Source organism: Sander vitreus, chromosome 9 (genome assembly GCF_031162955.1).
Source record: "Sander vitreus isolate 19-12246 chromosome 9, sanVit1, whole genome shotgun sequence".
Classification (NCBI taxonomy): domain Eukaryota; kingdom Metazoa; phylum Chordata; class Actinopteri; order Perciformes; family Percidae; genus Sander; species Sander vitreus.
In genome coordinates, this window is record NC_135863.1 from 1,597,939 (window position 1) to 1,621,043 (window position 23,105).

The window sequence follows — 23,105 nt, forward strand, 5'->3', positions numbered from 1 at the left end:
TAATAATTGTTGGCATGATTTTGGAAATCATGTTTTAATGTAAAACATACATGTGGCACAGTGGATCCTGAGGATTAACTGTATGCGTGGATGGCCTCAGTGACTACCTTACCTACATTATAGGCCAGTAAGCAGTGGGGATTTATATTTGCTAATAATAAGTTGGATTCAGGTGAAGACTTTTTAATATTTGAAAAAGCTATCAAAAAATTAATAATTTGGAGGCCCCTCCCCCTGCATTGACTCTGAGGACCCCCTGCTCAAGATCCCTGGGCTAAAATATACACCAACACGGACCCTTTAAAAGTCCCCCAGCCAGTCTTCCTGCTTCGACCGAGTACCTTGGCGAGCTCCGTCCAGGTGGCTGTGTCCATCTCGGTCTCCATCTTTATGAACATGACGTAGGTCTTCCCCTCCGAGTCTGGCAGGAACGAGTCCTCACACGGGTTCTTAGTGTGGTCCAGCACCTCCGCTTCCCTGGGATCACACATATGCATATATACATACATACACACACATATATATAAATACACACACACATATATATATAAATATACACACACATATATATAAATACACACACACATATATATATAAATACACACACACACACACACACACACACACACACACACACACACACCTAATGTAACCTAAATCATCTACAGGATCAGTGAATCTCCTGTATCTCACTTACTTCAGCAGGCTTTGGATCTCCACTTCATAAGCATCTCTCTTTAAGCTGTGAAGAACAACAACAACCACTGTTTTGCCAATTTTGTTTCCACAAGCAGTTCAAGAACTCTTGATATGAAAAACAGCTCATCTGTGAACAGGAATCACGTAACGCCCGTGTACACACCCGTCAACGTTCTTCAGCTGCACATTGGGAACAGTGTTGAACTTGTGTTTCTTGAAGTACACCTCCTACGAGACAGAAAAGAGAAACTGGTTTACTACAAGGAAAGACTTCAAATAGCTATATCTGTTCAGAAAACATCACAACACAATATGTTATCTGCTACAGGGCTGATAAAGACAATGTCCTTTGTTACTTTAAAAAAATATATACAGTATGATTTTGGTGGGGAATCTAAGTTGTACTGTAATACAGCTTCATGATTTTAAGCGTATCATGTTTAATTATTAAGGCTTTAAAGTAAGTGTTTTGTTTTAGATCTTTCAAAAATGGTGACATGACAGGATTGTTGAAAATGTTGATGCTGAATTGTGAGCAGTCCGTTACGGCTTTAACTTGTATAATAGAGCCTTATTAAAAGGTCACATGGTATGAAAATTTCACTTCATGGAGGTTTTTTTAACATTAATGTGAGTTCCCCCAGCCTGCCTATGGCCCCCCAGTGGCTAGAAATGGTGATTGGTGTAAACCGAGCCCTGGGTATCCTGCTCTGCCTTTGAGAAAGTGAAATGTCAGATGGGCCGATCTGGAATCTTCCCTTTAAGGTTACCTCCCCTTTCTCTGATTTAGAGAGATATCATGGCTTGAAAACAAGTGAAGCATGGCGGTTGGTCAAGGGCACACCCCCACCCTCCACCTTGCCCCCCCTCTCTCCTCCTCAATAGCATTTAAAGCTACAGAGACAGAAATGGCACATCCTAAGGAAAGCTCATTGTGGGACTGGCTCTAGTGGCTGTAATTCTGCACCAAGGCTGAATTTCGGGAAAGAGACTTCAGATACAGTATTAGGGGACCACTAAGGTCTATATAAAAGAGACTTCAGATACAGTATTAGGGGACCACTAAGGTCTATATAAAAGAGACTTCAGATACAGTATTAGGGGGACCACTAAGGTCTATATAAAAGAGACTTCAGATACAGTATTAGGGGACCACTAAGGTCTATATAAAAGAGACTTCAGATACAGTATTAGGGGACCACTAAGGCCTATATAAAAAGAGACTTCAGATACAGTATTAGGGGGACCACTAAGGTCTATATAAAAGAGACTTCAGATACAGTATTAGGGGGACCACTAAGATCTATATAAAAGAGACTTCAGATACAGTATTAGGGGACCACTAAGGCCTATATAAAAAGAGACTTCAGATACAGTATTAGGGGACCACTAAGGTCTATATAAAAGAGACTTCAGATACAGTATTAGGGGACCACTAAGGTCTATATAAAAGAGACTTCAGATACAGTATTAGGGGACCACTAAGGTCTATATAAAAGAGACTTCAGATACAGTATTAGGGGACCACTAAGGCCTATATAAAAGCATCCAAAAAGCAGCATGTCATAGGACCATTAAGACCTAACAAAAGCTCTCTCAGATCTTACATGGAAATATCCGTTCATGTTTAGGCCGATGATGCCAAAGTGGTACGAGCGGGACACGTCGGGGATGATGCACTCTCGGCCTTTCCTCTGCTCCGGCATTCGCATCCACATGTCCCAGTCCCACAGCTACACAAACAAACACACACACACACACACAGTTAAACCACAGTGTATAACATGTTCCAACACAATCTCACTCAAATACACTCGCAGATAATTAAAATGTGCTGTAGATAGATAATTCATCCCATTTATTTAACATTTTGTCAACATTTTCTCATCATGAGTCCAAAAGACCAACATGAAACACCAAAATTCCCATAATAGTTTCCATATCATCTGTGGAACACCTTGCAGTATCACACATACATTAAGTTTAGATGCATTCATAATATGTTTTGGCTACTTGGAGGCAGAGCAACAAGCGGTCAAACAATAATTGACAAATTGTCATCTTTTCGTACCACCTGATGAATGTAAGTCCAATATTCAGACTCCTTTTAGCTCTGGTTCGGTCTTCACCAACTACAAAAAAAAAAAAAAAAAAAATCTGTCCTTTTAGCCGCTAAATGCTCCCCTTACTTCACCAGCTAGTCTCCAACTTTGCCTACAAAAGTAAATAAATGAATACATAAATACCAGCAATAAAAGGTGACCAAATGACTGATCATTTTTTTAAGAAATGAACTGAAACCTAAGGCAGACTGGAGGGTTGGAAATCAATCTGGTGTGATTTGGCAAACTGTCAGTTGGCATGTCAAATGTGCACAATTGGTAACAGGTGTAGGAAAACATCCCAACGCACTGGTTAGGGTTCTTATATACTACACCTTTTCAGGTGTTGGCCACTTTGGCTCCAGTTCGTCCTTGTAGAGGCTCTTCTTCAGCACCCAGCCCAGGCCGGGCATGCTCTCCACTCTGTACAGCAGGGCCGGGTCCTCCGCTGTGTGCTCATAGCCCTGTACAACAACAACAACAACAACAACAGCAGCAGCAGCTGTCAGTGACACGTGCAGGAATAGCTCCTTAAAAGATATTTTGGCAAATATTTGAAGATTGACATGTACAACACAACGTTTCTATCCAGTTAAGTGTTTTTTGGCATAACTTTGGAGCTTTTTTTACGAAAAGTCACCTGGTTCCACCATGACACATTTATGGACTGTCGGAATTTTGAGAATCTGACGACGTTTTTTTCCGCATTTTCTAGGGCAAGTGGTTTTTCTTTGGTGATCTTTTAAACAAAACATGTTTTTTCAAACCCGCCGGTGGTACTGCATCCTGCACATGAAACAAGGTAATTTCTTAAAAGCCGTCACGCCTGCTGCTGTCTGAACTATGCTATACGTGTATAAGAGACGATTTGGGATGATGATGTGAAGGCTTTAGAACAGATGGCAGGTGGAGCGTGAAAAGAAGGTGAAGCAGTGGCCACTCACCTGGTCGTTCCAGGCTGAGATACAGTACAGGCTGTCATCCTCATCCAACAGGTGGACGGTCTGACTCAGGAAACTGCAGCAGAAACAGAAAAGCAACATCAGTACAGACAAAAGCAGCTACATCAGTGTTATAAAATATTAAAAAAATAGCATTATAAAAACGGCCTTGACAGTAAACTAAAAGAAATTAGGAGGCGTATTAAATACTTTATAAAGCCCTTTTTAAAAGACTCAATATTAAGATATTAACCAGTTCTTGGACAAATCAAGCAGGAAGGTACCAGTGGACAGCTGGCTAAGTGACCTTTTTTAAAACCTAAATCACAGAAAAGTTATAGTTTGTTGAGAGGGGCAAACTTAAGATCGTACATATATACCTATGGCCTAATCCCAACTCCCCCCCCCCCCCTTGGCCCTAACCCTAATGGAGTGATGGAAGAAACGTCCCAGAACACTTTACGAACTGAGGCAGTGTCACATTCAACATGGCTACTAGTGCTGGAGAGAAGCCACATCTTTGTAAAGCTTGTAACATTTTTAAATCCATTGGAATATCTTAGTTCACTGTGGATGCTAAAGGAATATGTACTGGGATTGTTAAATAAACACATTTCAGATAGAACTTTCTGTAAACCATTTGTGAGTGTCAGTAACGTTAGTTATTTCCATGTTCCATGTGTATGAAGCTTGAAAAATAATCCAGCAGCAAATTCTCTGCATTGCCACGCTCATCTGATATCTGATGACTAATGTCTGGCTACTGAAAACAAGGTGTTCCATTTCCTAGGTAGAGAATCCAACCCCAAGGGAAAAGGGAATTGTGCTCTAATGTCCAAAAAATAAGTGGACACCTGAACATTACAGGCACGTGTGATGGTTGAACACTGATCCTTCAAAAACCACGAGCATTAATGTGCTGCTCTAACAGCCGCAACTCTTTCCACCAGATGTTGAACCTGCTGCGGGGATTTGCTCCCATTCAGACACGAAGAGCATCAGTGAGGTCCAGCACTGATGTTGGTGATCAGCTCTCCCAAAGGTGCTGGATGGGGTTGAAGTCATGGCACTGTGCAGAACAGTCAAGTGCTTCCGCACCAAACCTCTTCTTTATGGAGCTGGCTTTGTGCACGAGGGCATGTCATGTTAAGCATTAAGATTTATGTTCCCTGGGAGCAGGTTTCCTCTGGACTCATTAGTAGACAGGTTTGCCTGGACCCTGCAGGTACACTATGTGCGGCAGGTCAGTATAAAGTCAGTACATTTGTTTTTGTAATAGTGGGAAACTAGAGATGCACCGATAGACTGGCCGGTGACCGGAATTAGCCGGTTTTCACCTGCTCGGCCATGACCGGCAACCGGCAGGCCGGTCATGGCCTGACATATGCCGATTTCATGAGGGTCAATGCTACAATTATCTGACAACATAAGTTATACGTGTTACAGTTCTGAAGGACGCACGCACACACGGACGCGACAGCACAGTCTCTTTTTCCTTTCTCTCAACTTCTCCGCCGTGTGTCTATTCTCACACGTGTAGGAACCTCGTGAATTAACCTGCAACATGTCAGCGGTTTGGAAATTCTTCAGCGTGTGTGCAGAAGATAACAAGTTTGCAATATGCAACACCTGCAAGGAGAAAGTAGGACGTGGAGGGACGACACCAAAAACCACAATCACATTTTTTTAGCTGGATATTGGATGTGAAAAGAAGGAAATGGTTCTAACATTGCACTTTAGATGTGTGTGAATTTTATATAGTTCTATTTTATAGTGATCCATTATCTGTTCAAAAAATGTTCTATGCAAAATGTTCTGTTAAAGAAAAGATAGAAAATAAACATTTGTGTGTGCTGTAAAGTGGTTAGAAAAAATGAAATCGGAATCGGCTAAAGTCAGTATCGGCTGGCCTAACTCAAAGAAAACCGGAATCAGCCTAGAATGTTGTAATCGGTGCATCTCTAAGGGGAACATTAGACTGGCTGAAGAACTTGAGCAATCAAAGTAAATTAAAGAAAGCATAAACCAATAATGAATTAAAAATGTGTATGTACAAATTGAATGCAGGACATTGCGAGGACTCCCAAACACCCAGGAAGAGCAGAGCTTATCGCAGTAAACACAATAAAAAGGCTCATCTTAGTTGACAGGAGGGCACGTTTTGGTTTTTCAACGCTCTCTAACTGAGAGCCTGAAGCTCGGTTCAGAAAGCAAAACTGGCACTAAAGCCAAGTGAGATGACGGCCGTGAGGGTTTTTAAACTATTTGAAGTCGGCGCTTCAAAAGGGGCCAGGTCTGCCCGGGGGGTGGGGGTCGGGGGAGACACAGTTCAAAGCCGAGTCTGTCAAACAAAGGAACACCGGGGTTTCTTACAGAGCGGATAGCAACTTTATCACTGTGGATCTGCTGCCACCTAGTGGTGATTCTAGCAGTTGAGAGGGTTCACGGGCCTTTACTGTTGAAGCTGTGAGGTTCAGATCCTGGTTCTAAACCTTTAACATGGCAGCTATTGGCCCAATGAAACAGAAACTGGTTCATTATAGCTTATGTCCATATTAAAGGATTACTCAAAAATGCACAAACCTCCTCTTATGTCTCTGATTAAGTAATGAATTTATATAGCAGCAGTGAATGGCTGCTTTACTCTGTATAATCACTTCATTTTGGTTGTTTTATGAGTCATAACTATAATGCTAAGCATGGATCATGGATAACTTGGTCACAAAAGAAATCCACGCCAACTTTTTTAATTTGTTTCCCGTTTAAATTTTGTGAGGAAAAAGGTACAAAAACACAATAGGAGACAGAATGCCCTCATACAAGTAACACGGACTCCATAAATGAATAACAGCAAACTCATCATCTCATAAAGGAAGATGTATCAACACCTTTGTCTTATGTCTTTACAATATTGGGGGAAAAACAACCTTAAATTAAATTACTTAAAAAGGACAATTCCGGCGCAAAATGAACCCAGTGGTTAATAACATACATGTACAGAGGCGACCGTTCTCTGGGATATGTTTTCATGCTAATCGAATGTGTCTCTAGCTTGAAACAAGCTAGCGCAAACCGATGGTTAGCTTATAAAGCTAGCCTTGGGAAAACAGTCATGACCAGTTGAACGACGAATGCTGTGTAACCAGTACCATAGTTCAAGCATGGCGTTCGTGGTTCGACTGGTCATGACTGTTCTCCCAAGATGGCGCCTGCCTGTATAGCGAACGGTACTGTCTTTATAAACTTTTTAATAAACTGTCTGTACACTTACAAAGTTCTCAATGCTTCGGTTTACATGTAGGGACCCTCATTATGCTACTGTGGAAATGTGGTGCCATTTTGAGCCTTGTTAGTGGTGTAGAAATAGGGATTTACCCTCTGCCCCGAAGGCTAGCTTTATAAGCTAATCAACGGTTTGTGGTATCTTGTTTAAAGCTAGAGACACACTCGATTAGCATGAAAACAGATCCCAGAGAACGGTCGACTCGGTACACATATGTTATTAAGCCCTAGGTTCATTTTGTGTTTTTAAATTATGTGCTGATGTATATAAGCATATATTTTAGATTGTATTCTTCTCAAATCATTAAGAAAACAAACAAAAAGTTTTAGAAAACAAACCATAGCTGTGTAATATGAAGAGAACTCTTAGATGTTGGGCTGCAACTAATCGGCTGATTTGTTTTCTCAATAACAGTTATTTTCTCTATAAAATGCCAGATCCAATTACATTCAAAAACTCTGTACGCTCTACTCACGTATAAACTAATTACTCAGGTATCTTTAGTAGTGTTTGTGCAGACTGGAGGACGTACCTGAAGAAGTCGATGGAGATGTCTAGGTCTTCTTCTAGGACGATGGCATAGTTGGCCTCCTGATGAAAAACAAAAAAAACACATCGTTGGGTCTACTGTATTCAGGGCAACTCACAAGCTGAGTGATAACTGACGGTTATAATTAACGAATAAACTGAATAATATTACAATTAAATAAGAACAAAAGCGCTTGCTCTTAATTCAAACTACACACATCTCACTGCTCATTCATCAACTACATTAAAAGAGTGACTTCTGTTATTTGGCTTGACAAAGTACTCACTGGGTGAAGGTTGAAGGTTGCCGTCAGACTTGCCTTGTAGTGCTGTGACAGAGTGCAGAGATATTCACAAAAGAAAGAAGAAAAAAAAAGTTATAAAAGCCAAACTGCTGGAGGGCTCAGTTACTTTCACAACTTGAAATAGGGCTGAATGTGAAAACATTTGCACGGATATGACAGTTCTGAGTTATGCACACAGTGGAAACATAAACCCCAGGTGAAAATGTCTCCAATTAATTAGTAAAGAGTCTGGGTATTTTTAACTGAAAATCTGTAATATGAATTCCATGTTAACCCTTAAAAGTGCTCATATTATGCTTTATGGCTTTTCCCCCTTCCTTTATTGTGTTATATATCTTTGTGCATGTTATAGGTTTACAAAGTGAAAAAGCTCAAGGTCCACACCAAAGGGACTTACCATCTCCAACAGAAAACACTGTTCACAAACTGCTCCAAGGTCTTTGGTGTTTTTTGTCCCCAACGTCTCCTCCCAGGCAGCGTGGCAATGGTTATGTTTAGGGTTAGCTGCCTGGAAGGCGCCGTTGGAGGGAAAAACACCATCGAGCCTGCTCCAAACAGCTCTATTGTAGTCCAGCCTTTACCTCCGTGACGAACGTGCGTCACTTTGTAACACGTTATAATGCTCGCCTAGCTGCTAGCGCGGCACGCCCTCATACTCTGCTTCTGACTGGCTAGTAGTCCTTACCTAGGTACTGTCAGGGCACGCCCTCATACTCTGCTTCTGACTGGCTAGTAGTCCTTACCTAGGTACTGTCAGGGCACGCCCTCATACTCTGCTTCTGACTGGCTAGTAGTCCTTACCTAGCTACTGCGCATGTGAGACTTCCAACAAAGATGGAACAGAGGTGAGATGTCTCACTCTGTTGCTAAAACAGAGAGCTCAACACACAGGGTGAAAAGAGGAGCTGCAGCAATGTGCAGTACAACAAAAACATGGTGTTTTCTGAAAATTAAACCACATAAACCTATTCTGGTACAACCCCTAAATACAATTATGAACCTGAAAATGAGCAGAATATGAGCACTTTAAATGAAAAGCTAGCTGTTTTAACGCTTAACTGAGGAGCTAGCTGCGGTTTACCTGGGACACTCTGGCATTCTTGATGCTGATGGGTGTGTGCTGAACTCCCTTCAGTCCAAACAGCTCGACGACATCCATCGGCTCCTGGGACGGAAAAAAAACCACACAGAAATGTACGAGTGGTAGAGCCGTTGATCAAGCTACGCAGGGGAATACAACCCATTTAAAACAACTTTTTTAACCTAATCTTACTTGTAAACTAATCTCACTTACATTTTATTTATTTATTTATTTATTATTGTAGCATTGTTACTTTGTTATTATACACTTATTGACTTGCTCTTTTTGTTTTATTGTTTCATATGTCCTGTAAAAATTATTTATTGTATGCACCCAGTGGAGTAGCGCTCCTAATTTCGCTGTATTGTAAAGTACAATGACAATAAAGGCATTCAATCAATTCAATTTTCTTACTCTTATTTTACCTTGAATGTGACCGTGAGCAACTGAAACTAAATCATTTCCCTCAGGGGATCAACAGAGTACTCTGATGATGATGATGAGGAATAAGATGTAAGGAAAACTTACCAGATAATGATAATAAACTGATCAGGGACTTTTACCAGATCCTGAAACTATCTCGTATCTTGTGAACAGTTGAAATACTAGATGCTTACATTGTTATTGCTGGGTATTAAACCTCGATACGGTGGCGATTTATTATTTCACGCGTACTATCTGCTGGAGTGAGTGAATCTATGGGCTGAGCTGTTATCTCAGAGCTGTTTGTTCTGGAGAAGAGTTGTCAGGCGAAGTGGAAGAGAGCGTGTCACGGAGGATAATGGGAGCAATGAGAGTAAAACTGTTAAAGCACCTTTTTTTTAGCTTAAAAAATTGTACATTTTTGAAAAGTTGGTTATTTATTAATTATAAATTATTATTGAAATGTAATACGTAGTGTATTAGTGTAGTGTGTAGTAACACTCGGTGGATGTGATGTGAGAAAAAAGAAAAATCAAAACCTGGTACCTCGTAATATCCGTCGATGAAGACGGTGATCACCTGCGGGTTGACGCCATGCGCTGAAAGAAGCGACCTCAGCATCCTGAAAACAGACGACAAGCGGTCGTACATTCTGTTTTATGCACAAGACAGGAAATTAAAGCAATTTATTCTTGGTACGACAATGTGATTTGTTCCAATTTAACAAAAAGGAAGACCGCTAGATATTTATATTAATGCCAAATGGGTTTCTAAGGAGGGCCCGCCATCTTTCAATCCTTCTTTCAAAGCATCAGCTTATTGCAGCAGTTACTCTGTTCATATACTGGTTATTTTCTGTCCAATAAATTAAAAATGTCAAGGACAGCGGCAAACAATTTACTGTCTGTAAGCCTCATTTATCTTCATTTCTCAAAGAGGCTGAAATGAACGTTCCATCTATGAAATGCCAACAAATAAGTATAAATATTTTTATAGATGGCAAATACAAATCAAGGCGGCATAACCTCCACTTCACTTTCTGTGTGTGGAAGGAAATAGACTACTGAGTAACAATCCTTTTGATCTTTTACATTAATAGTTTTCAGATCTTACCTGTAGAGGTAGTTGGGTCTGTTTCCTGCTATGACGGCCACTGGGACATTGAAGACGTTATTGTTGGGCAGCTGAAGAAAGAAAGTATGAGTGAATCAAACAAACTGACATTTTGAAGTCCTAAAGCAGAGTTTATTTTGACAATAAAGTGTAGAGTGACCTTGCTGTGTTCAAACCAATAAACCTAATACATAAGGAAACTTCTAGATGGACATTTTTAAAACAGTAAATGGGATCATACCAATTTTCTACATATTGTTAATCATTTTTAAACCGTATATACATTCACGTTTTATATGCTGCAATTTTACAGTGACTCACAGTAATTTACTTTCAAGGAATGGTTACAGTAGCAAGAATAGGTGCTTTCCGACCGGATAGTAGTATTCTTTTTAGAGGAAAAGTACACTTCTAAGCAGTTCTAAGAACTACTCTCCCCCAAAATCTTTTTTTTCCGTTTGCATTCCCACTGGCCAAGTGGCCATAGGGACTGGTAGGAGGGGTAAGGGAGTGACGCAAGCATGGCAACGGTCTTTATAGCATCGTCACTAGACCTTAGCGCCACATACAACAACAACGCAGCATTCCGTCCATTCTCGTAGTAATTCACGTAATGTTTTGCTCAACACAGACAGGGCTTCATTATACTCGGAACAGACCCCGCCTCTGCCTGCTGTGCTGTGGACGTGTGCGTGTGTGTGTGACTGTGTGTGTGGCGGCCGGCGAGCCGCAGGACACGCTTGTGGAGTTTAACTCCGAAAAGACAGTTAACCACAGGTTCCCGTTAATCTTATGATGGACATGTGTTGTGATATTTAAACAAAACGAACCGTCAACGGTGAAATAAAAGCCTCTTATTTACGAGAGCGGTCTGAGAGACCTCCAGCTCACAGCGGGGTCTCTGAGCATGACTGGCCGAGCGACGAGCTAGAGGCCGGGGCAGGAGCCTGCTGGCTGTCGCCTCACTTCATGGAGCTTCTCAACTCCGAAAACTTTGAAGCATATTGTCAATTCGGGATCAATTTTCGCAAGACTGCCTATATTCAAAATCTAAACAGTTAATTTCTCGCCTAAAACATTGTCAGAAGTGAATTTAATGATGAATAAGATGGTGAAAATTGTTTAAAATGTCCCGTTGTTGGTTGTTGCTCTGTCTGCAAGTTCCGAGTTGGCAATGGGCGTGACTTATAAGTTGGACCAATCAAGTACACCTAGGAAAAGGGAAAAGACCCTGCTCTGAAGTAGGAGCTAAAAAAGTACGCTACAGCGGTCAGAGGAACTTAAAAATCCCCAATTTCCTGTCCACGACGACAAAAGTGTTCCAGGAACGTTTAGTTCTAAGAACTGCACAAATCCCTCTGGTCGGAAAGCCCCTAATAATTTTGGGGAATATGCTAATTTGCTTTCTGGCCAGCAGCCCGTTATCTTAGCTTATAGCTTTGCTTAAAGAACAGAAACAGGAAGCCCTGCTACACCCTGTAACGCCCTGCTACCATGAACGACAACTACTATTTCTAGTCATAGTTCCATTGTCTTCATTGTGACTATAATTGCCACTGTTCATCACACCCCCAACTGGTACCGTCAGACACCGCCCACCAAGAGCCTGGGTCTGTCCCAGGTTTCTCCCTAAAAGGGAGTTTTTCCTCACCACTGTCGCACTAAATGCTTGCTCTTGGGGGAATTACGGGAATTACTGGAATTGTTGGGTCTTTGCAAATTATTGTGTGTATAGAGTGTGGTCTAGACCTACTCTATCTGTAAAGTGTCTTGAGATAACTCTTGTTATGATTTGATGCTATAAATAAAACTGAATTGAATTGACACTTTGCTCTGTCAAACAGTAACAAAATCCATCTATATGCACCGTATTCAAATATTGTATCTTGCTTGTTTAAAAAGGATAAGTTCACAATTTTCAGGTGCGTTTGTCCATTGAAACAGATCCCTTTACAATTCCAATGTAAGTGAAGGTGGACAAAATCCAACCTGTGCAAAAATACCCTCCGCTAACGCCTTGTCAGAAGGCGTTTTTCCAAAAATGTCAAACTAAACCTTTTAAGGTTTATTGTGCAGCTATAACATACACTGGCAAAAAATAACTACATTTGAGAGGTCCTTACCAAAATTGCTTTTCTTGCAACGATGTTAAAAATCTAAATTAGACTCAAAAATGTAAACCATGGCAGGCTCAGCTCCTCAGTTACTTTTTAGGCTCTTCTGTCCCTCTCTATTAGGCTCAACTCAATGAAACAAACATCTAACAGTGAAGTAACGAGTCCTGCTGCGTGTCTCACAGGGTCAGGGTTGAACTCGATGGGCGCCGGGTCTTTGCAGCTGCAGATGCTGCCGTATCCTTCCACTTTGCTGCAAAAGAGCTTCCTCCTCCTGTTCAGCTCGGTGTCTGTCCAGTGGCACTCTGCCTCTGCAGGACGGAGGATCATATTAAGTTTGTTAGACGTCTTGATCAGGTGCCAGCAGGTGTTGCTTTAGATTTAAGACATTAGATTATTTGTTATACTATTCCACCTTTTTACAGCCTGGATCTTTTGGTTTTGTTATGTTTTGGCCATCAAGGTACATCACGACATGATCAATAATACATATTTTACAAATTTCCAAACATGTTAGAAGTGCTTGTTACCTTCAGAGGCGGTGAGCTGCACCTCGGTCTTCAGCAGCACCGGGTCTCCCCAGGTGGACAGAGCTAGAGACTTTGAGTGCTTCTCTCCATACACCTGACCTGGAGCCCAAAACACAAAGTCTGCCGGTCAAGAAAGGTAACCTCATAAAGCAAACCCGAGAGTTGATTAAACATATTCCAAAATTTTAACTTGAGTGTTTTCCCCAAGTTTGTGGAAGACACGTATTTGATATTTTGATGCTCATATTGATTTTACATTATTTCAGCTGAGGTGGAGCCCAAATCGGCTCAGGTGCTGCGCCTTAAGGCAGTTTTATGGTTCTGCGCAGGCTCCACGCAGAGCTTTCGCCATAGCATACCTAAGTGGCCTGATGTTTATTCTTGTGCGCTGGTGTGTGCTTCAAGTCAGCATGTGCGCGTGTGTGTGGGAAGTGTGTGTTAGAGCGAGGGAGAAGCGAGAGAGTGACGGCGATTAGCTTCGGAGCAAGTAGCGACTCTAGAGTCATAGTGAGAGAAACAAAGTGTCTCCCCTGTTCTTTCTGACCACGGTCGGAAATCCTGTAGCAGGAAAAGTGAACCATCTCGTTGATTTCATGTTGTTTATGGAGAAGGAGAACCAGGAAATGAGTCGGGGGGGAAAGCTCTGAAACCTGAAACTACCCTGAGTTGTTAAATCAGCTGTGGATTAAGAAAGCTCTTCGGTGACGTCAGTGGAGTTTCTGGACAGCCATGTTGCTGTTGAGTTTTTCATGCGATTGTTGAACGCATTGGGGACCACGAAAAAACCTCTGTTCTCCTACACTGTAGTGGGGAGGAAGCAGACGGAGTTCTTAAAACATCAGGAAATAAAATGACAAGACACAAGCGGCATAAGTGACGGTGTAATGGCTAAAGCCAAAGCCATTGGAGGGAGTTACGTCAAAGTTTGCTCCTCTACCTCCTTTCTTCACCACCAGAGTCCACATGTCCCTCCAGCTGAGGTTGAGGGACACCTGGCTGCCGAGACTCTTCAGCAGGTTCTTAGCAGCATCCTTCAGGTGGAACGTGCCCTCATCCTGCAGAACAGAAGACACGTCATGTTCTAATGCGTCTCCCGTGAGTAGGACGCATGCAGATGTACATGAATTACTGATGACTGAGACACGAGAAATGCATTCTAGATTACTAGGACTACAGTGGAAATTTAGCTGTCTGGCTAACACTGGCCCATTTACAGAAATGTGGATTAATGTGCATTGTTCTAATGAACAAATCTTAAATCATCAAGACATTGGCAGTGGCTGACCTTTATGGTGAAGATGAGGACTCGGCCCCGGGTCACCATGTTGAGGAAGAGGATCATGGCTTCATCCTCGTGAGGAGAGTAGGTGTCAAATATCCTTTTGGCCATCACATGACCCTGAGACACACAGACAGTGACCGATTAATCTGATTCTCATTTAATTAAAAGAAAAGAAAAAAAGCCTCTTTTTTTGGTGGCCGGGTTGGCTCGGTTGGTAGGGCGGGCGCACGTGTGGAGGTTTAGTCCTCGATGCAGCGGTGGCAATTTCGACTCCGATCTGCGTCCCTTTGCTGCATGTCGTTCCCCCTATCTCTCCCCTTTCACGTCTTCATCTGTCCTGTGGTAATAAAGGCGTAAAAATGGCCCCCCAAAAAAAAGCCTTCTTTCTCTTCCATTAAACCTATACTAAGCAGCGGTCGAGTGAGCTGGAGAATGAATGTGAGAAAGGGAGCTGTGCTGTCAGGAACAAAGCCATGAATCAGAGATTATAAAAAAGTTATTTTCTTATTGTTTTACGTCCGTTACGTTCTAAAAAACACACCCACCCACCTCCGGGAAGTTGCCACATTCTGTGTAAAATGCAGACCTTCATCCTGTCGCTGCGTTTGTGTAAAGGTGTAATGGACGCAGGACAGACAACGATGGGAACGGGCTGCCCACTGTTAACAGCTGGGGGGTTACTAGGGTTGGGTACCATTCGCATCTGAACCAATACAAGTACCGATACCTGAAATTTGGTTCCCGGTACCCAACGGTACTTTTTTCGGTACTTTCCCTCTTTAAATCACAAAAAAAATATTTCAGTTGTAAAAAATAATACCAAACCTCTTTACTTAGAATATTATGTTGTTATTTATTTAGAATATTTTACACTGACAGAAATTAAACAAAAATAAAACCCCTCCCTCTCTCCTCCCAAACCCGTCCCTACAACCTATTAAATTATTAATTTCTTACTCACGGTTACTTTTATTCTTGTATTTGTATATTATTCTATTTTAGCCTTTTTTATTTTCATCATGGCCGTTTTAAATTGCTCTTTAATGTTTCATGTAAAGCACTCCGAGTTGCCTTGTTGCTGAAAGGTGCTGTAGAAATAAAGTTGCTTTGCCTTACAACCACAGCCTGTCAGACAGTCCCCAGGGCATAACAACAACCACCGTTGTGCCTGCTCACAGGAAGTGTAATGTCAAGAACAGCACCGCGACTGCTTTCGGCTCGCCATTAATATCATAATCGCAGCAAACGCTGTCTGTGTGAAGTTTTGTAAAACTGTAACCACTTCATCGGCAGTGCCGTGACTCACTGTGACTTCAACAACACTGGAGAGCCGACGTAGTTTGCGCCGTCCGCACCTCTGCGCACGCACGCGTGTGTGTGTGTGTGTGTGTGTGTGTGTGTGTGTGTGTGTGTGTCGGACCTCTGCTCTCTGTCAATATGTAGAGAGGACAGATAAGCTTGTCATACTCTCAGGTACCGAAATTTGGCACCGTTTGATTTTACGTGAACCAATACTCGGTAATACCGACGTGATTCGGTCGGTACCGGTAAAAGTACAGGGTTTGGTACCCAACCCTAGGGGTTTTCACACCCACGTGGGCCAAAGGCTATAATTGACGCCCAGAAACGTCCACAACACAGCAAAATAAGAAGAAAAAACAGGCAGAGGGCAGGGTCTCTGCATATAAAGACATCCCCACACACTTCCAGTGGGTCATAAGTAATGATTGTAAGGGATTACTTTTGTAATTAGTCTAAACATTGTTTAGTTTTTTATAATAAATGCATTTAAGGAACAAAATTAACTGCAAAATACTTTCATTAATGCAGTGCATGCCGTTTGATATTAAACCACATTCAGAAATATTATCAACACAGCCAAACATGGGACATTTTGGCTAAAGAAGTATTGACCATATTGAAAGGAAAGTATTATTATTTATTTATTTTTTTTAAAAAGGACCCATGGCATTAAAATTTCACTTTATGGAGGGTTTTTTTAACATTAATATGAGTTCCCCCAGCCTGCCTATGGCCCCCCAGTGGCTAGAAATGGTGATAGATGTAAACCGAGCCCTGGGTATCCTGCTCTGCCTTTGAGAAAATGAAAGCTCAGATGGGCCGATCTGGAATCTCCTCCTTATGACGTCATAAGGGGAAAGGTTACCTCCCCTTTCTCTGCTTTGCCCGCCCAGAGAATTTGGCCCACCCATGAGAGAGAGACATCATGGCTTTCAAACGAGCAATGTGGTAGTTGGTCAAGGCCACACCCCCACCCTTCAACTTGCCCCCCCCTCTCCTTCTCAATAGCATTTAAAGCTACAGACACAGAAATGGCTCTAGTGGCTGTAATTCTGCTCCAAGGCTGAATTTTGGGAAAGAGACTTCAGATACAGTATTAGGAGACCACTAAGGTCTCTATAAGAGAGACTTTAGATACAGTATTAGGGGACCACTAAGGTCTATATAAAAGAGACTTCAGATACAGTATTAGGGGACCACTAAGGTCTATATAAAAGAGACTTCAGATACAGTATTAGGGGACCACTAAGGCCTATATAAAAGCATCCAAAAAGCAGCATGGCATGGGACCTTTAACATTTAACATAAAAGTATATACAGTAAATGCTTACAGTTGCCTGGTTGAGAACTATCACATGGATGCCTCTGCCCTGCTCCCGCATATCATCCTCCAACACCTGCAGGAGATGAGGACAATAAAGATATGCTCTATCGGACATTTGATACTCTTGTCCTGAAGCAACGTCATTTCATGTTTACTCACAGTGGTGCCGTCCACTGCCATGTAGACCTTGGAGCGGCTGGAGTACACCTCGATGTCCAGGACCTTGCGTCCATTAGCCGGCCTGCGTGGTGTCTCCATGTTGGGGATTGTATCCTCTTTAAAAAAAAAAAAAAACCCAGGAGCATCAGAGTAAGTTTGGGTTCTCCACAGTGAAGCCATGGTGGCCAACAGTGTGTCAAATATTTACACAATTCTTTTTCTTCTCAAAAACACATTGAAGAAGAAATCTTTAAGTTTCCAAAGATGCCAAATATGTCCGGCAGTGTTTTTAGGAAATTATACGTTTTGAACTATTTCACTCTGTGTAAACATCACAGAGCTTCAATAAGGATTTAGTACCAGTTGATGGAATAAATAAATATATTTGACACTGACGGTGCAGAAAATGGTTCATGTGCTAAATTTTAAATAAGGTGACCAGGTGATCAAGAGTTAAAGAGGGTTACAGATTTAGGAGGGCTGATTTTGGAGTGTGTTTTTCTAATGGTTTATGGTGCCTGTTTGCCTGCTTTCCCCCCCCCCCCTCTTTCTTCTGCACTGGAACTGAGCTACCATGCTCAACAAAACAATTACCACCAACACTGTTGCTTGGCAATAATAAAGTATCTACCTATCCATCTATTCAATGATCCAACTGAGTGTTTATTAACCGTCAGACTGGTGAGGGGGGTGTGGTCCTGCTTGGGTCAAAGGGCATAAAAGCGCCGTTTACTTGATTAATTAACGGATTTCCTTCTCTCCGCGTACGTTAGGTTTTGTCGCTGTGTTTTCAATGTACACTAAAATTAACTCGGCGAGAGACAAGGACAGAAGAGCGGGCTGATCCAGCCGAGAGGAGTGGCAGTAGCACGCCAGCTGGCCCGACTGAAAGCAGCAACATGTACGCGCACCGCACACTGTCCCAGTCGGAGGCCTCCGGTAAAATCCTAGACAACAAGAGTAAACAGCTACAGGGTTGGTTCATACCATCACACCCGAAATCAGTGACCAGTCAGATTTTGTGACAGTGAAGGGTTCATGCTAGCCTGGCTCCGCCCTCCTACGTACTTCCGCTCTATTTAAATTTTCCTTCAGTACTACGCTGGGTTTGCGGTATATTCTTGGGTTTTCCCCGGCCAATCTTGACCGGTCCAATCAGCGAACAGAGGGAGTGGCTGAGAACGATAACGTTGAGGTCGTGCGCTAGTTTGAGCTGTAGTTCCGTAATGGCGGCGCAGAAAGATGTGAGCCGGCGCAGAAAGATGTGAGCCAAGCCATTCGGTCCGTTGTGGCAACGCTGCAGAATATCCAGAAGTTAAAGCCCGAGCAGGAACAATCTTTGCTGAGTTTTGTTGGTGGCCATGACGTGGTGGCCTAGGGCTTTGACTCCGAACTTCGCTATTCGAATATAATTCGAATATTTAAAAAAATATTGATATTCGAACGAATATTAGGCAGCCCTTAATATTCAAACCTGTTATGGGCATTGTTTTTTTGTAAATGTGTTTGCTTGTAAACGTTTTCAATTCAGATTCCGAGGCTTTTTCCACGCATTTCAAAATGTAACTCTCGCTCGGCTGCTCATTTCCTGGTTCTCCTTCTCCATAAACAACATGAAATCAAGGAGAGGGTTAACTTCTCCTGCTAAAGATTTCCCACCGTGGTCAGAAAACACAGGGGAGACACTTTGTTTCTCTCACTATGACTCTAGAGTCGCTACTCGCTCTGAAGCTACCGGTAATCACCGTCACTCTCTCACTCTAACACACACCCCACACCCACAAGTATAAACATCAGACCACTTACGTAGACTACGGTGAAATATCCGAACTTCCTGTTGAAAGCATATGGTTTGTGTTTAATCCAGGGTCTGACTTTTAATAAAAAAAAAATTGTTGTGGCAGTGTGTTTTTCTTCTGAAAACATCATTGTCTGCCTATTGACAGATACACCGCCCTCTGGTGGACAGAACATATACAAAGTTTGATACCAATACAAGTCTTACTGAAGGCATTTAAAATATTATTAATAAATATTTGAATATATTCGAATATTAACATTAATAAACAAACTTCGACTATGATTTTTGGGCAAAAGTCAAAGCCCTATTGTGGCCCTCCTCCCCACGGGGTTCAGGAACAGTTTGATTTTCCAGCTCGCTCCATTAGTGGTGAAGGAGTTGGCTAAGGCTAACGCTAGCGATGCTAAACCGACGTCACGACCAAACGTTAGCGACTGGTTGTGGCAGATCCAGAGTGGCTCTGGGCAGATCCAATAGTTTTAAACTTCAACAGAGTACCCGCCTTCAAGGAAATTAACACTTGTCAATGGAGAGAGGCCAGACTCGCTGTACAAATGAAATGGACCAGAGTCTGGTAGGACCAAGCTAATGGACCAGAGTCTGATAGGACCAAGCTAATGGACTAGAGTCTAGTAGGACCAAGCTAATGGACCAGAGTCTGGTAGGACCAAGCTAATGGACCAGAGTCTGGTAGGACCAAGCTAATGGACCAGAGTCTAGTAGGACCAGGCTAGGTTCATGCCTTATTGACAGGCCAAATCTTAAGGGGTGAGATGTTATATTTAAAAAAAACAGGCCTATACACTACTGCCCACCAATGTTTGCTATCAAAAGTACTGTGTAGGTCTATTTAAATAAGGTTTAAGGTCACCATTTTCAAGTTTCATAGATTTATAACCCTATACATACGGCCAAAATAAATGTCACAGCCATAGTTTACCTAGAGATGGTCCGATACCATTTTTTGCTTCCCGATACCAATTCTGATACCCAAATTTGCGTATCGGCCAATACCGGGTACCGATCCGATACCAATGTGTCATATATTTTATTATGTTTTAACAACTGTATACTACTATCCCTGTATGGATGTGATATGATTTCTATCTTTGTTGTCAGTCTGGCTCAGGTTAAACTCTTTGTGAAACATGAATGCCACAGAACTTTCTTTTATTCTCCAGTTTGACAGTCAGTTATAACGGAAAAATAACATAAACTACTTTAACGTAGATTTTCTTTAGGGCTTTATTACGTGGTATCGGATCGGTGCATAAACTCCAGTACTTCCCGATACCAGCGTTTTAGGCAGTATCGGAGGCGACACCGATACTGGTATTGGTATCGGAACATCTCTAGTTTAACCTATTGCTATAGCTCAGAGTGGTTGTGCTAGTCTGAACGTTAAGGAAACAATGACAGGAACAGAATGCACTGAACACGTTTCTCACCATATTCTTGTGCGGCTGCATCTTCATTAGCTACTCTTCTTGTGTCCAAGATGAGTTTAATGTTGACTATGACAGTTATCAGCAGAAACAGAACAGCGCCAGCCTGTGGAAGGAAAAACAAATGCACTTTAAATCTGAAGTTATTTCATTTCTAGTCAGGGCTTTCTTAGTTCTGTTTGACATGTGCGTTTCAAAGCAGGCATTTGGTGTTCAAACTAGGGCTGGGCGATAGAGAAAAATCAAATATCACAATATTTTTGACCAAATACCTCGACATTGATATCGCAGGGTTGACTATTGGTGCTTTTACAAAATATTTACACAATGACAGTTTTGATGAATAATCATCAGTAATGTGGATACATTTGACTAAGTGGGTAAAGGCAAATAATAAAATGGCTAGTAAGTCTGGTAAGTCCAGAACATGACATCACTTTACTGTATTGTAGCCTGTAAAACCAGAAAAGGTCAACACTTGTGTCATTTACGATATCCAAACTTTAAGACGATATCTAGCCTCATATATCGATGTCGATATAATATCCATTTATTGCCCAGCACTAGTTCAAACTAATCTTGCAGACTGTGGTTGAGTCGACCAGCAGGGTCTGTATACCGCTCCAATGACAGAATTTAGAAACTGCACACACTGCTCTGATCTAAATGTTCAACTGTACACTCCCATCACAGAGTGAGAAAGCATTCTCCTCTTTACCATGTCAACCATCTTTTACCATCTTGAGTACGTTAGTGTCAGTTTTGGGACTATTTAATTTAAAGGACAGGATGTGCAGTTTTGCAAAAAGAAAGTCAGAGGAAACTTTTCAGGGCTGCTGCTGCTGCTGCTGTAATACAAATCAACACCAGTTTTAAGCAGAGCTCCATCTTCAGAGACATCTTTTTTTTTATTTACCTGACAGAACCTACGAAGCGTCCTCTTGTTGGTTAGTTTGTATTTCCAAGTGAGGTACAAGCTTCTTTGTTGGCGGGGGATGAAAGGCTTGGCTCGGGGATTGGGGGTCCAGGTCTCCATCCCGGACACCGACAGCCGCCGACTCAGAGCTCAGACCCTCCGCCTGCCCTCCTCCACCTCCTTCTGCCGGGTCATGCACTGCTCCACAACACCACCGAGACACGGCTGGCTGGCTGTCACATCGTCATCTGAAAAACACAAATAAACCACAACACGGGTCAGAAATAAAGTAAGCGCATCACTAAATTCAGCTACCGATAGCTAGTTAGCTGAGTATTTCTACGCAAGCGAAGTAACTAGCTAGGCAACGTTATTTCTAGCTCACTAGCTAGCTCAGTTAGACACTCTCCAGCTGTCTCTTTTCTGCTGAGATATTAACGTTACTACTCACAGGGTCGTTAGTAAACCTTGCATTGTTGTCAAGATCCAGAAAAGTCGCTTGTAACTGATGCTACATGCTAGCTACATGCACTGGGTTTTGTGTCGCAGCGCATACGACGTCACTAGATTCTGCTTCCTATTCTTTGGGTTTTTATTGCGGTTGGCAAACCAGCATACAAGTGCATTACCGCCACCTACTGGACTGGAGTTTGGAGCGGTACATTTGCAGGATTTCCCAGCGGATTTACCAATGTAATCAGGATCGGAGTGGGACCAAAAGATCTACCGGGAAATTTCGTGGACCACCGGCCCTGAGTTAGACTGCACCAACATTTGGCCTAATCATAACTGGCCTGCTAACCCAAAGGCCAAGCTTTTGTTTCCAGATCTGTGTGGCAACTTATGATGGGAGTGGGGGGGGGGGGGGTTTGAGGGTCCTCCCCAGAAAAAAATTTAGCGTTAAAAACTTAATTTCCTGCATTCTGGTGAATTTTTATGCACGTATTTCTACCTTTTTCTGAATCAATTTATGCTGAAAATATCTTTATGTAAAGGGAAACATAGTAACAAAATAATGTCAGGCATTCTGTATTGCTTTCATCTATTTATTCTCCTGTAGATCGACTGTCCTAATCATATCTGAGTCAGCACACATGTAGCCTCTAGAGGCATCATTTACTCCTCCCTCCTCTTTTGCGTCTTTTGTTGGGGAAGTAACCTCCTTAAATGTGCATATGACAATTATTCACCTCAATAATACATGAATTCATTTTAATGAATTAATAAACCCCTGGACTGTAATATTTCACATGTGTTTGAGCAAGATTTCTGCTCATGTTCAAAACTTTGTGCACATTCAAAATATATCTGTGTTCTCTGTGAATTGTAGGAGTTGTGATATTTTGAGAAAAATAAAATGATAATAGGGTATTACAAGTCACTATATTTCAGAAAATAATCTACCTGCACCACAGTCTGCTGTGCATTACGTGATTGATCTGCTGATACGGTAGATCTCAGACCTTCTGACAGACTCAGCCCCGTTTGAGACTCTGGTCTGTCTCTGAATGGCACAAAGTTTAGCTAGGGAAGTGGCTGTATGCTACTCTACATCGGAGGTGGAAATCCGAAACTACGGCAGAAATACACGGAGCACAAACGCGTCACATCTGCTGCAGAATGCCCACCGCGGAGCGCGTCCATTATAAACCTGAAGCTGCAAAGACCACGGAAGCCGCGCTGCTCATGTCTATTTTTACAGAGAGTGGACACTAAAGCAACGCACAGGTCTGCCCGCAGGCAGCCCGCACACCAGG

The 23,105-nt window shown here is 42.2% G+C and overlaps 1 protein-coding gene across 2 annotated transcripts in view; it reads right to left on the reverse strand.

The window, feature by feature from the left end:
• pomgnt1 (protein O-linked mannose N-acetylglucosaminyltransferase 1 (beta 1,2-)) overlaps positions 1 to 21,913 on the reverse strand; it is a 42,145-nt gene extending 20,232 nt beyond the window's left edge. Inside the window, exons 1-20 of one of the 2 annotated variants that reach the window (XM_078258305.1) lie at positions 21,800 to 21,913; positions 21,349 to 21,596; positions 20,436 to 20,538; positions 17,187 to 17,302; positions 17,035 to 17,100; positions 14,405 to 14,518; positions 14,057 to 14,174; positions 13,120 to 13,218; positions 12,773 to 12,900; positions 10,476 to 10,546; positions 9,909 to 9,984; positions 8,940 to 9,023; positions 7,841 to 7,882; positions 7,558 to 7,616; positions 3,746 to 3,818; positions 3,137 to 3,265; positions 2,307 to 2,432; positions 863 to 927; positions 698 to 742; positions 342 to 477 (exon numbers count right to left, since the gene is read on the reverse strand). In XM_078258305.1, the coding sequence (XP_078114431.1) occupies positions 342 to 477; positions 698 to 742; positions 863 to 927; positions 2,307 to 2,432; positions 3,137 to 3,265; positions 3,746 to 3,818; positions 7,558 to 7,616; positions 7,841 to 7,882; positions 8,940 to 9,023; positions 9,909 to 9,984; positions 10,476 to 10,546; positions 12,773 to 12,900; positions 13,120 to 13,218; positions 14,057 to 14,174; positions 14,405 to 14,518; positions 17,035 to 17,100; positions 17,187 to 17,302; positions 20,436 to 20,538; positions 21,349 to 21,468 (1,770 nt within the window). In that variant the 5' untranslated portion in view covers positions 21,469 to 21,596; positions 21,800 to 21,913. The remainder of the gene's footprint in view (positions 1 to 341; positions 478 to 697; positions 743 to 862; positions 928 to 2,306; positions 2,433 to 3,136; positions 3,266 to 3,745; positions 3,819 to 7,557; positions 7,617 to 7,840; positions 7,883 to 8,939; positions 9,024 to 9,908; positions 9,985 to 10,475; positions 10,547 to 12,772; positions 12,901 to 13,119; positions 13,219 to 14,056; positions 14,175 to 14,404; positions 14,519 to 17,034; positions 17,101 to 17,186; positions 17,303 to 20,435; positions 20,539 to 21,348; positions 21,597 to 21,799) is intronic. The other variant, XM_078258304.1, reaches the window with a different exon arrangement.
• Between the last annotated feature and the right edge of the window lie 1,192 nt (positions 21,914 to 23,105).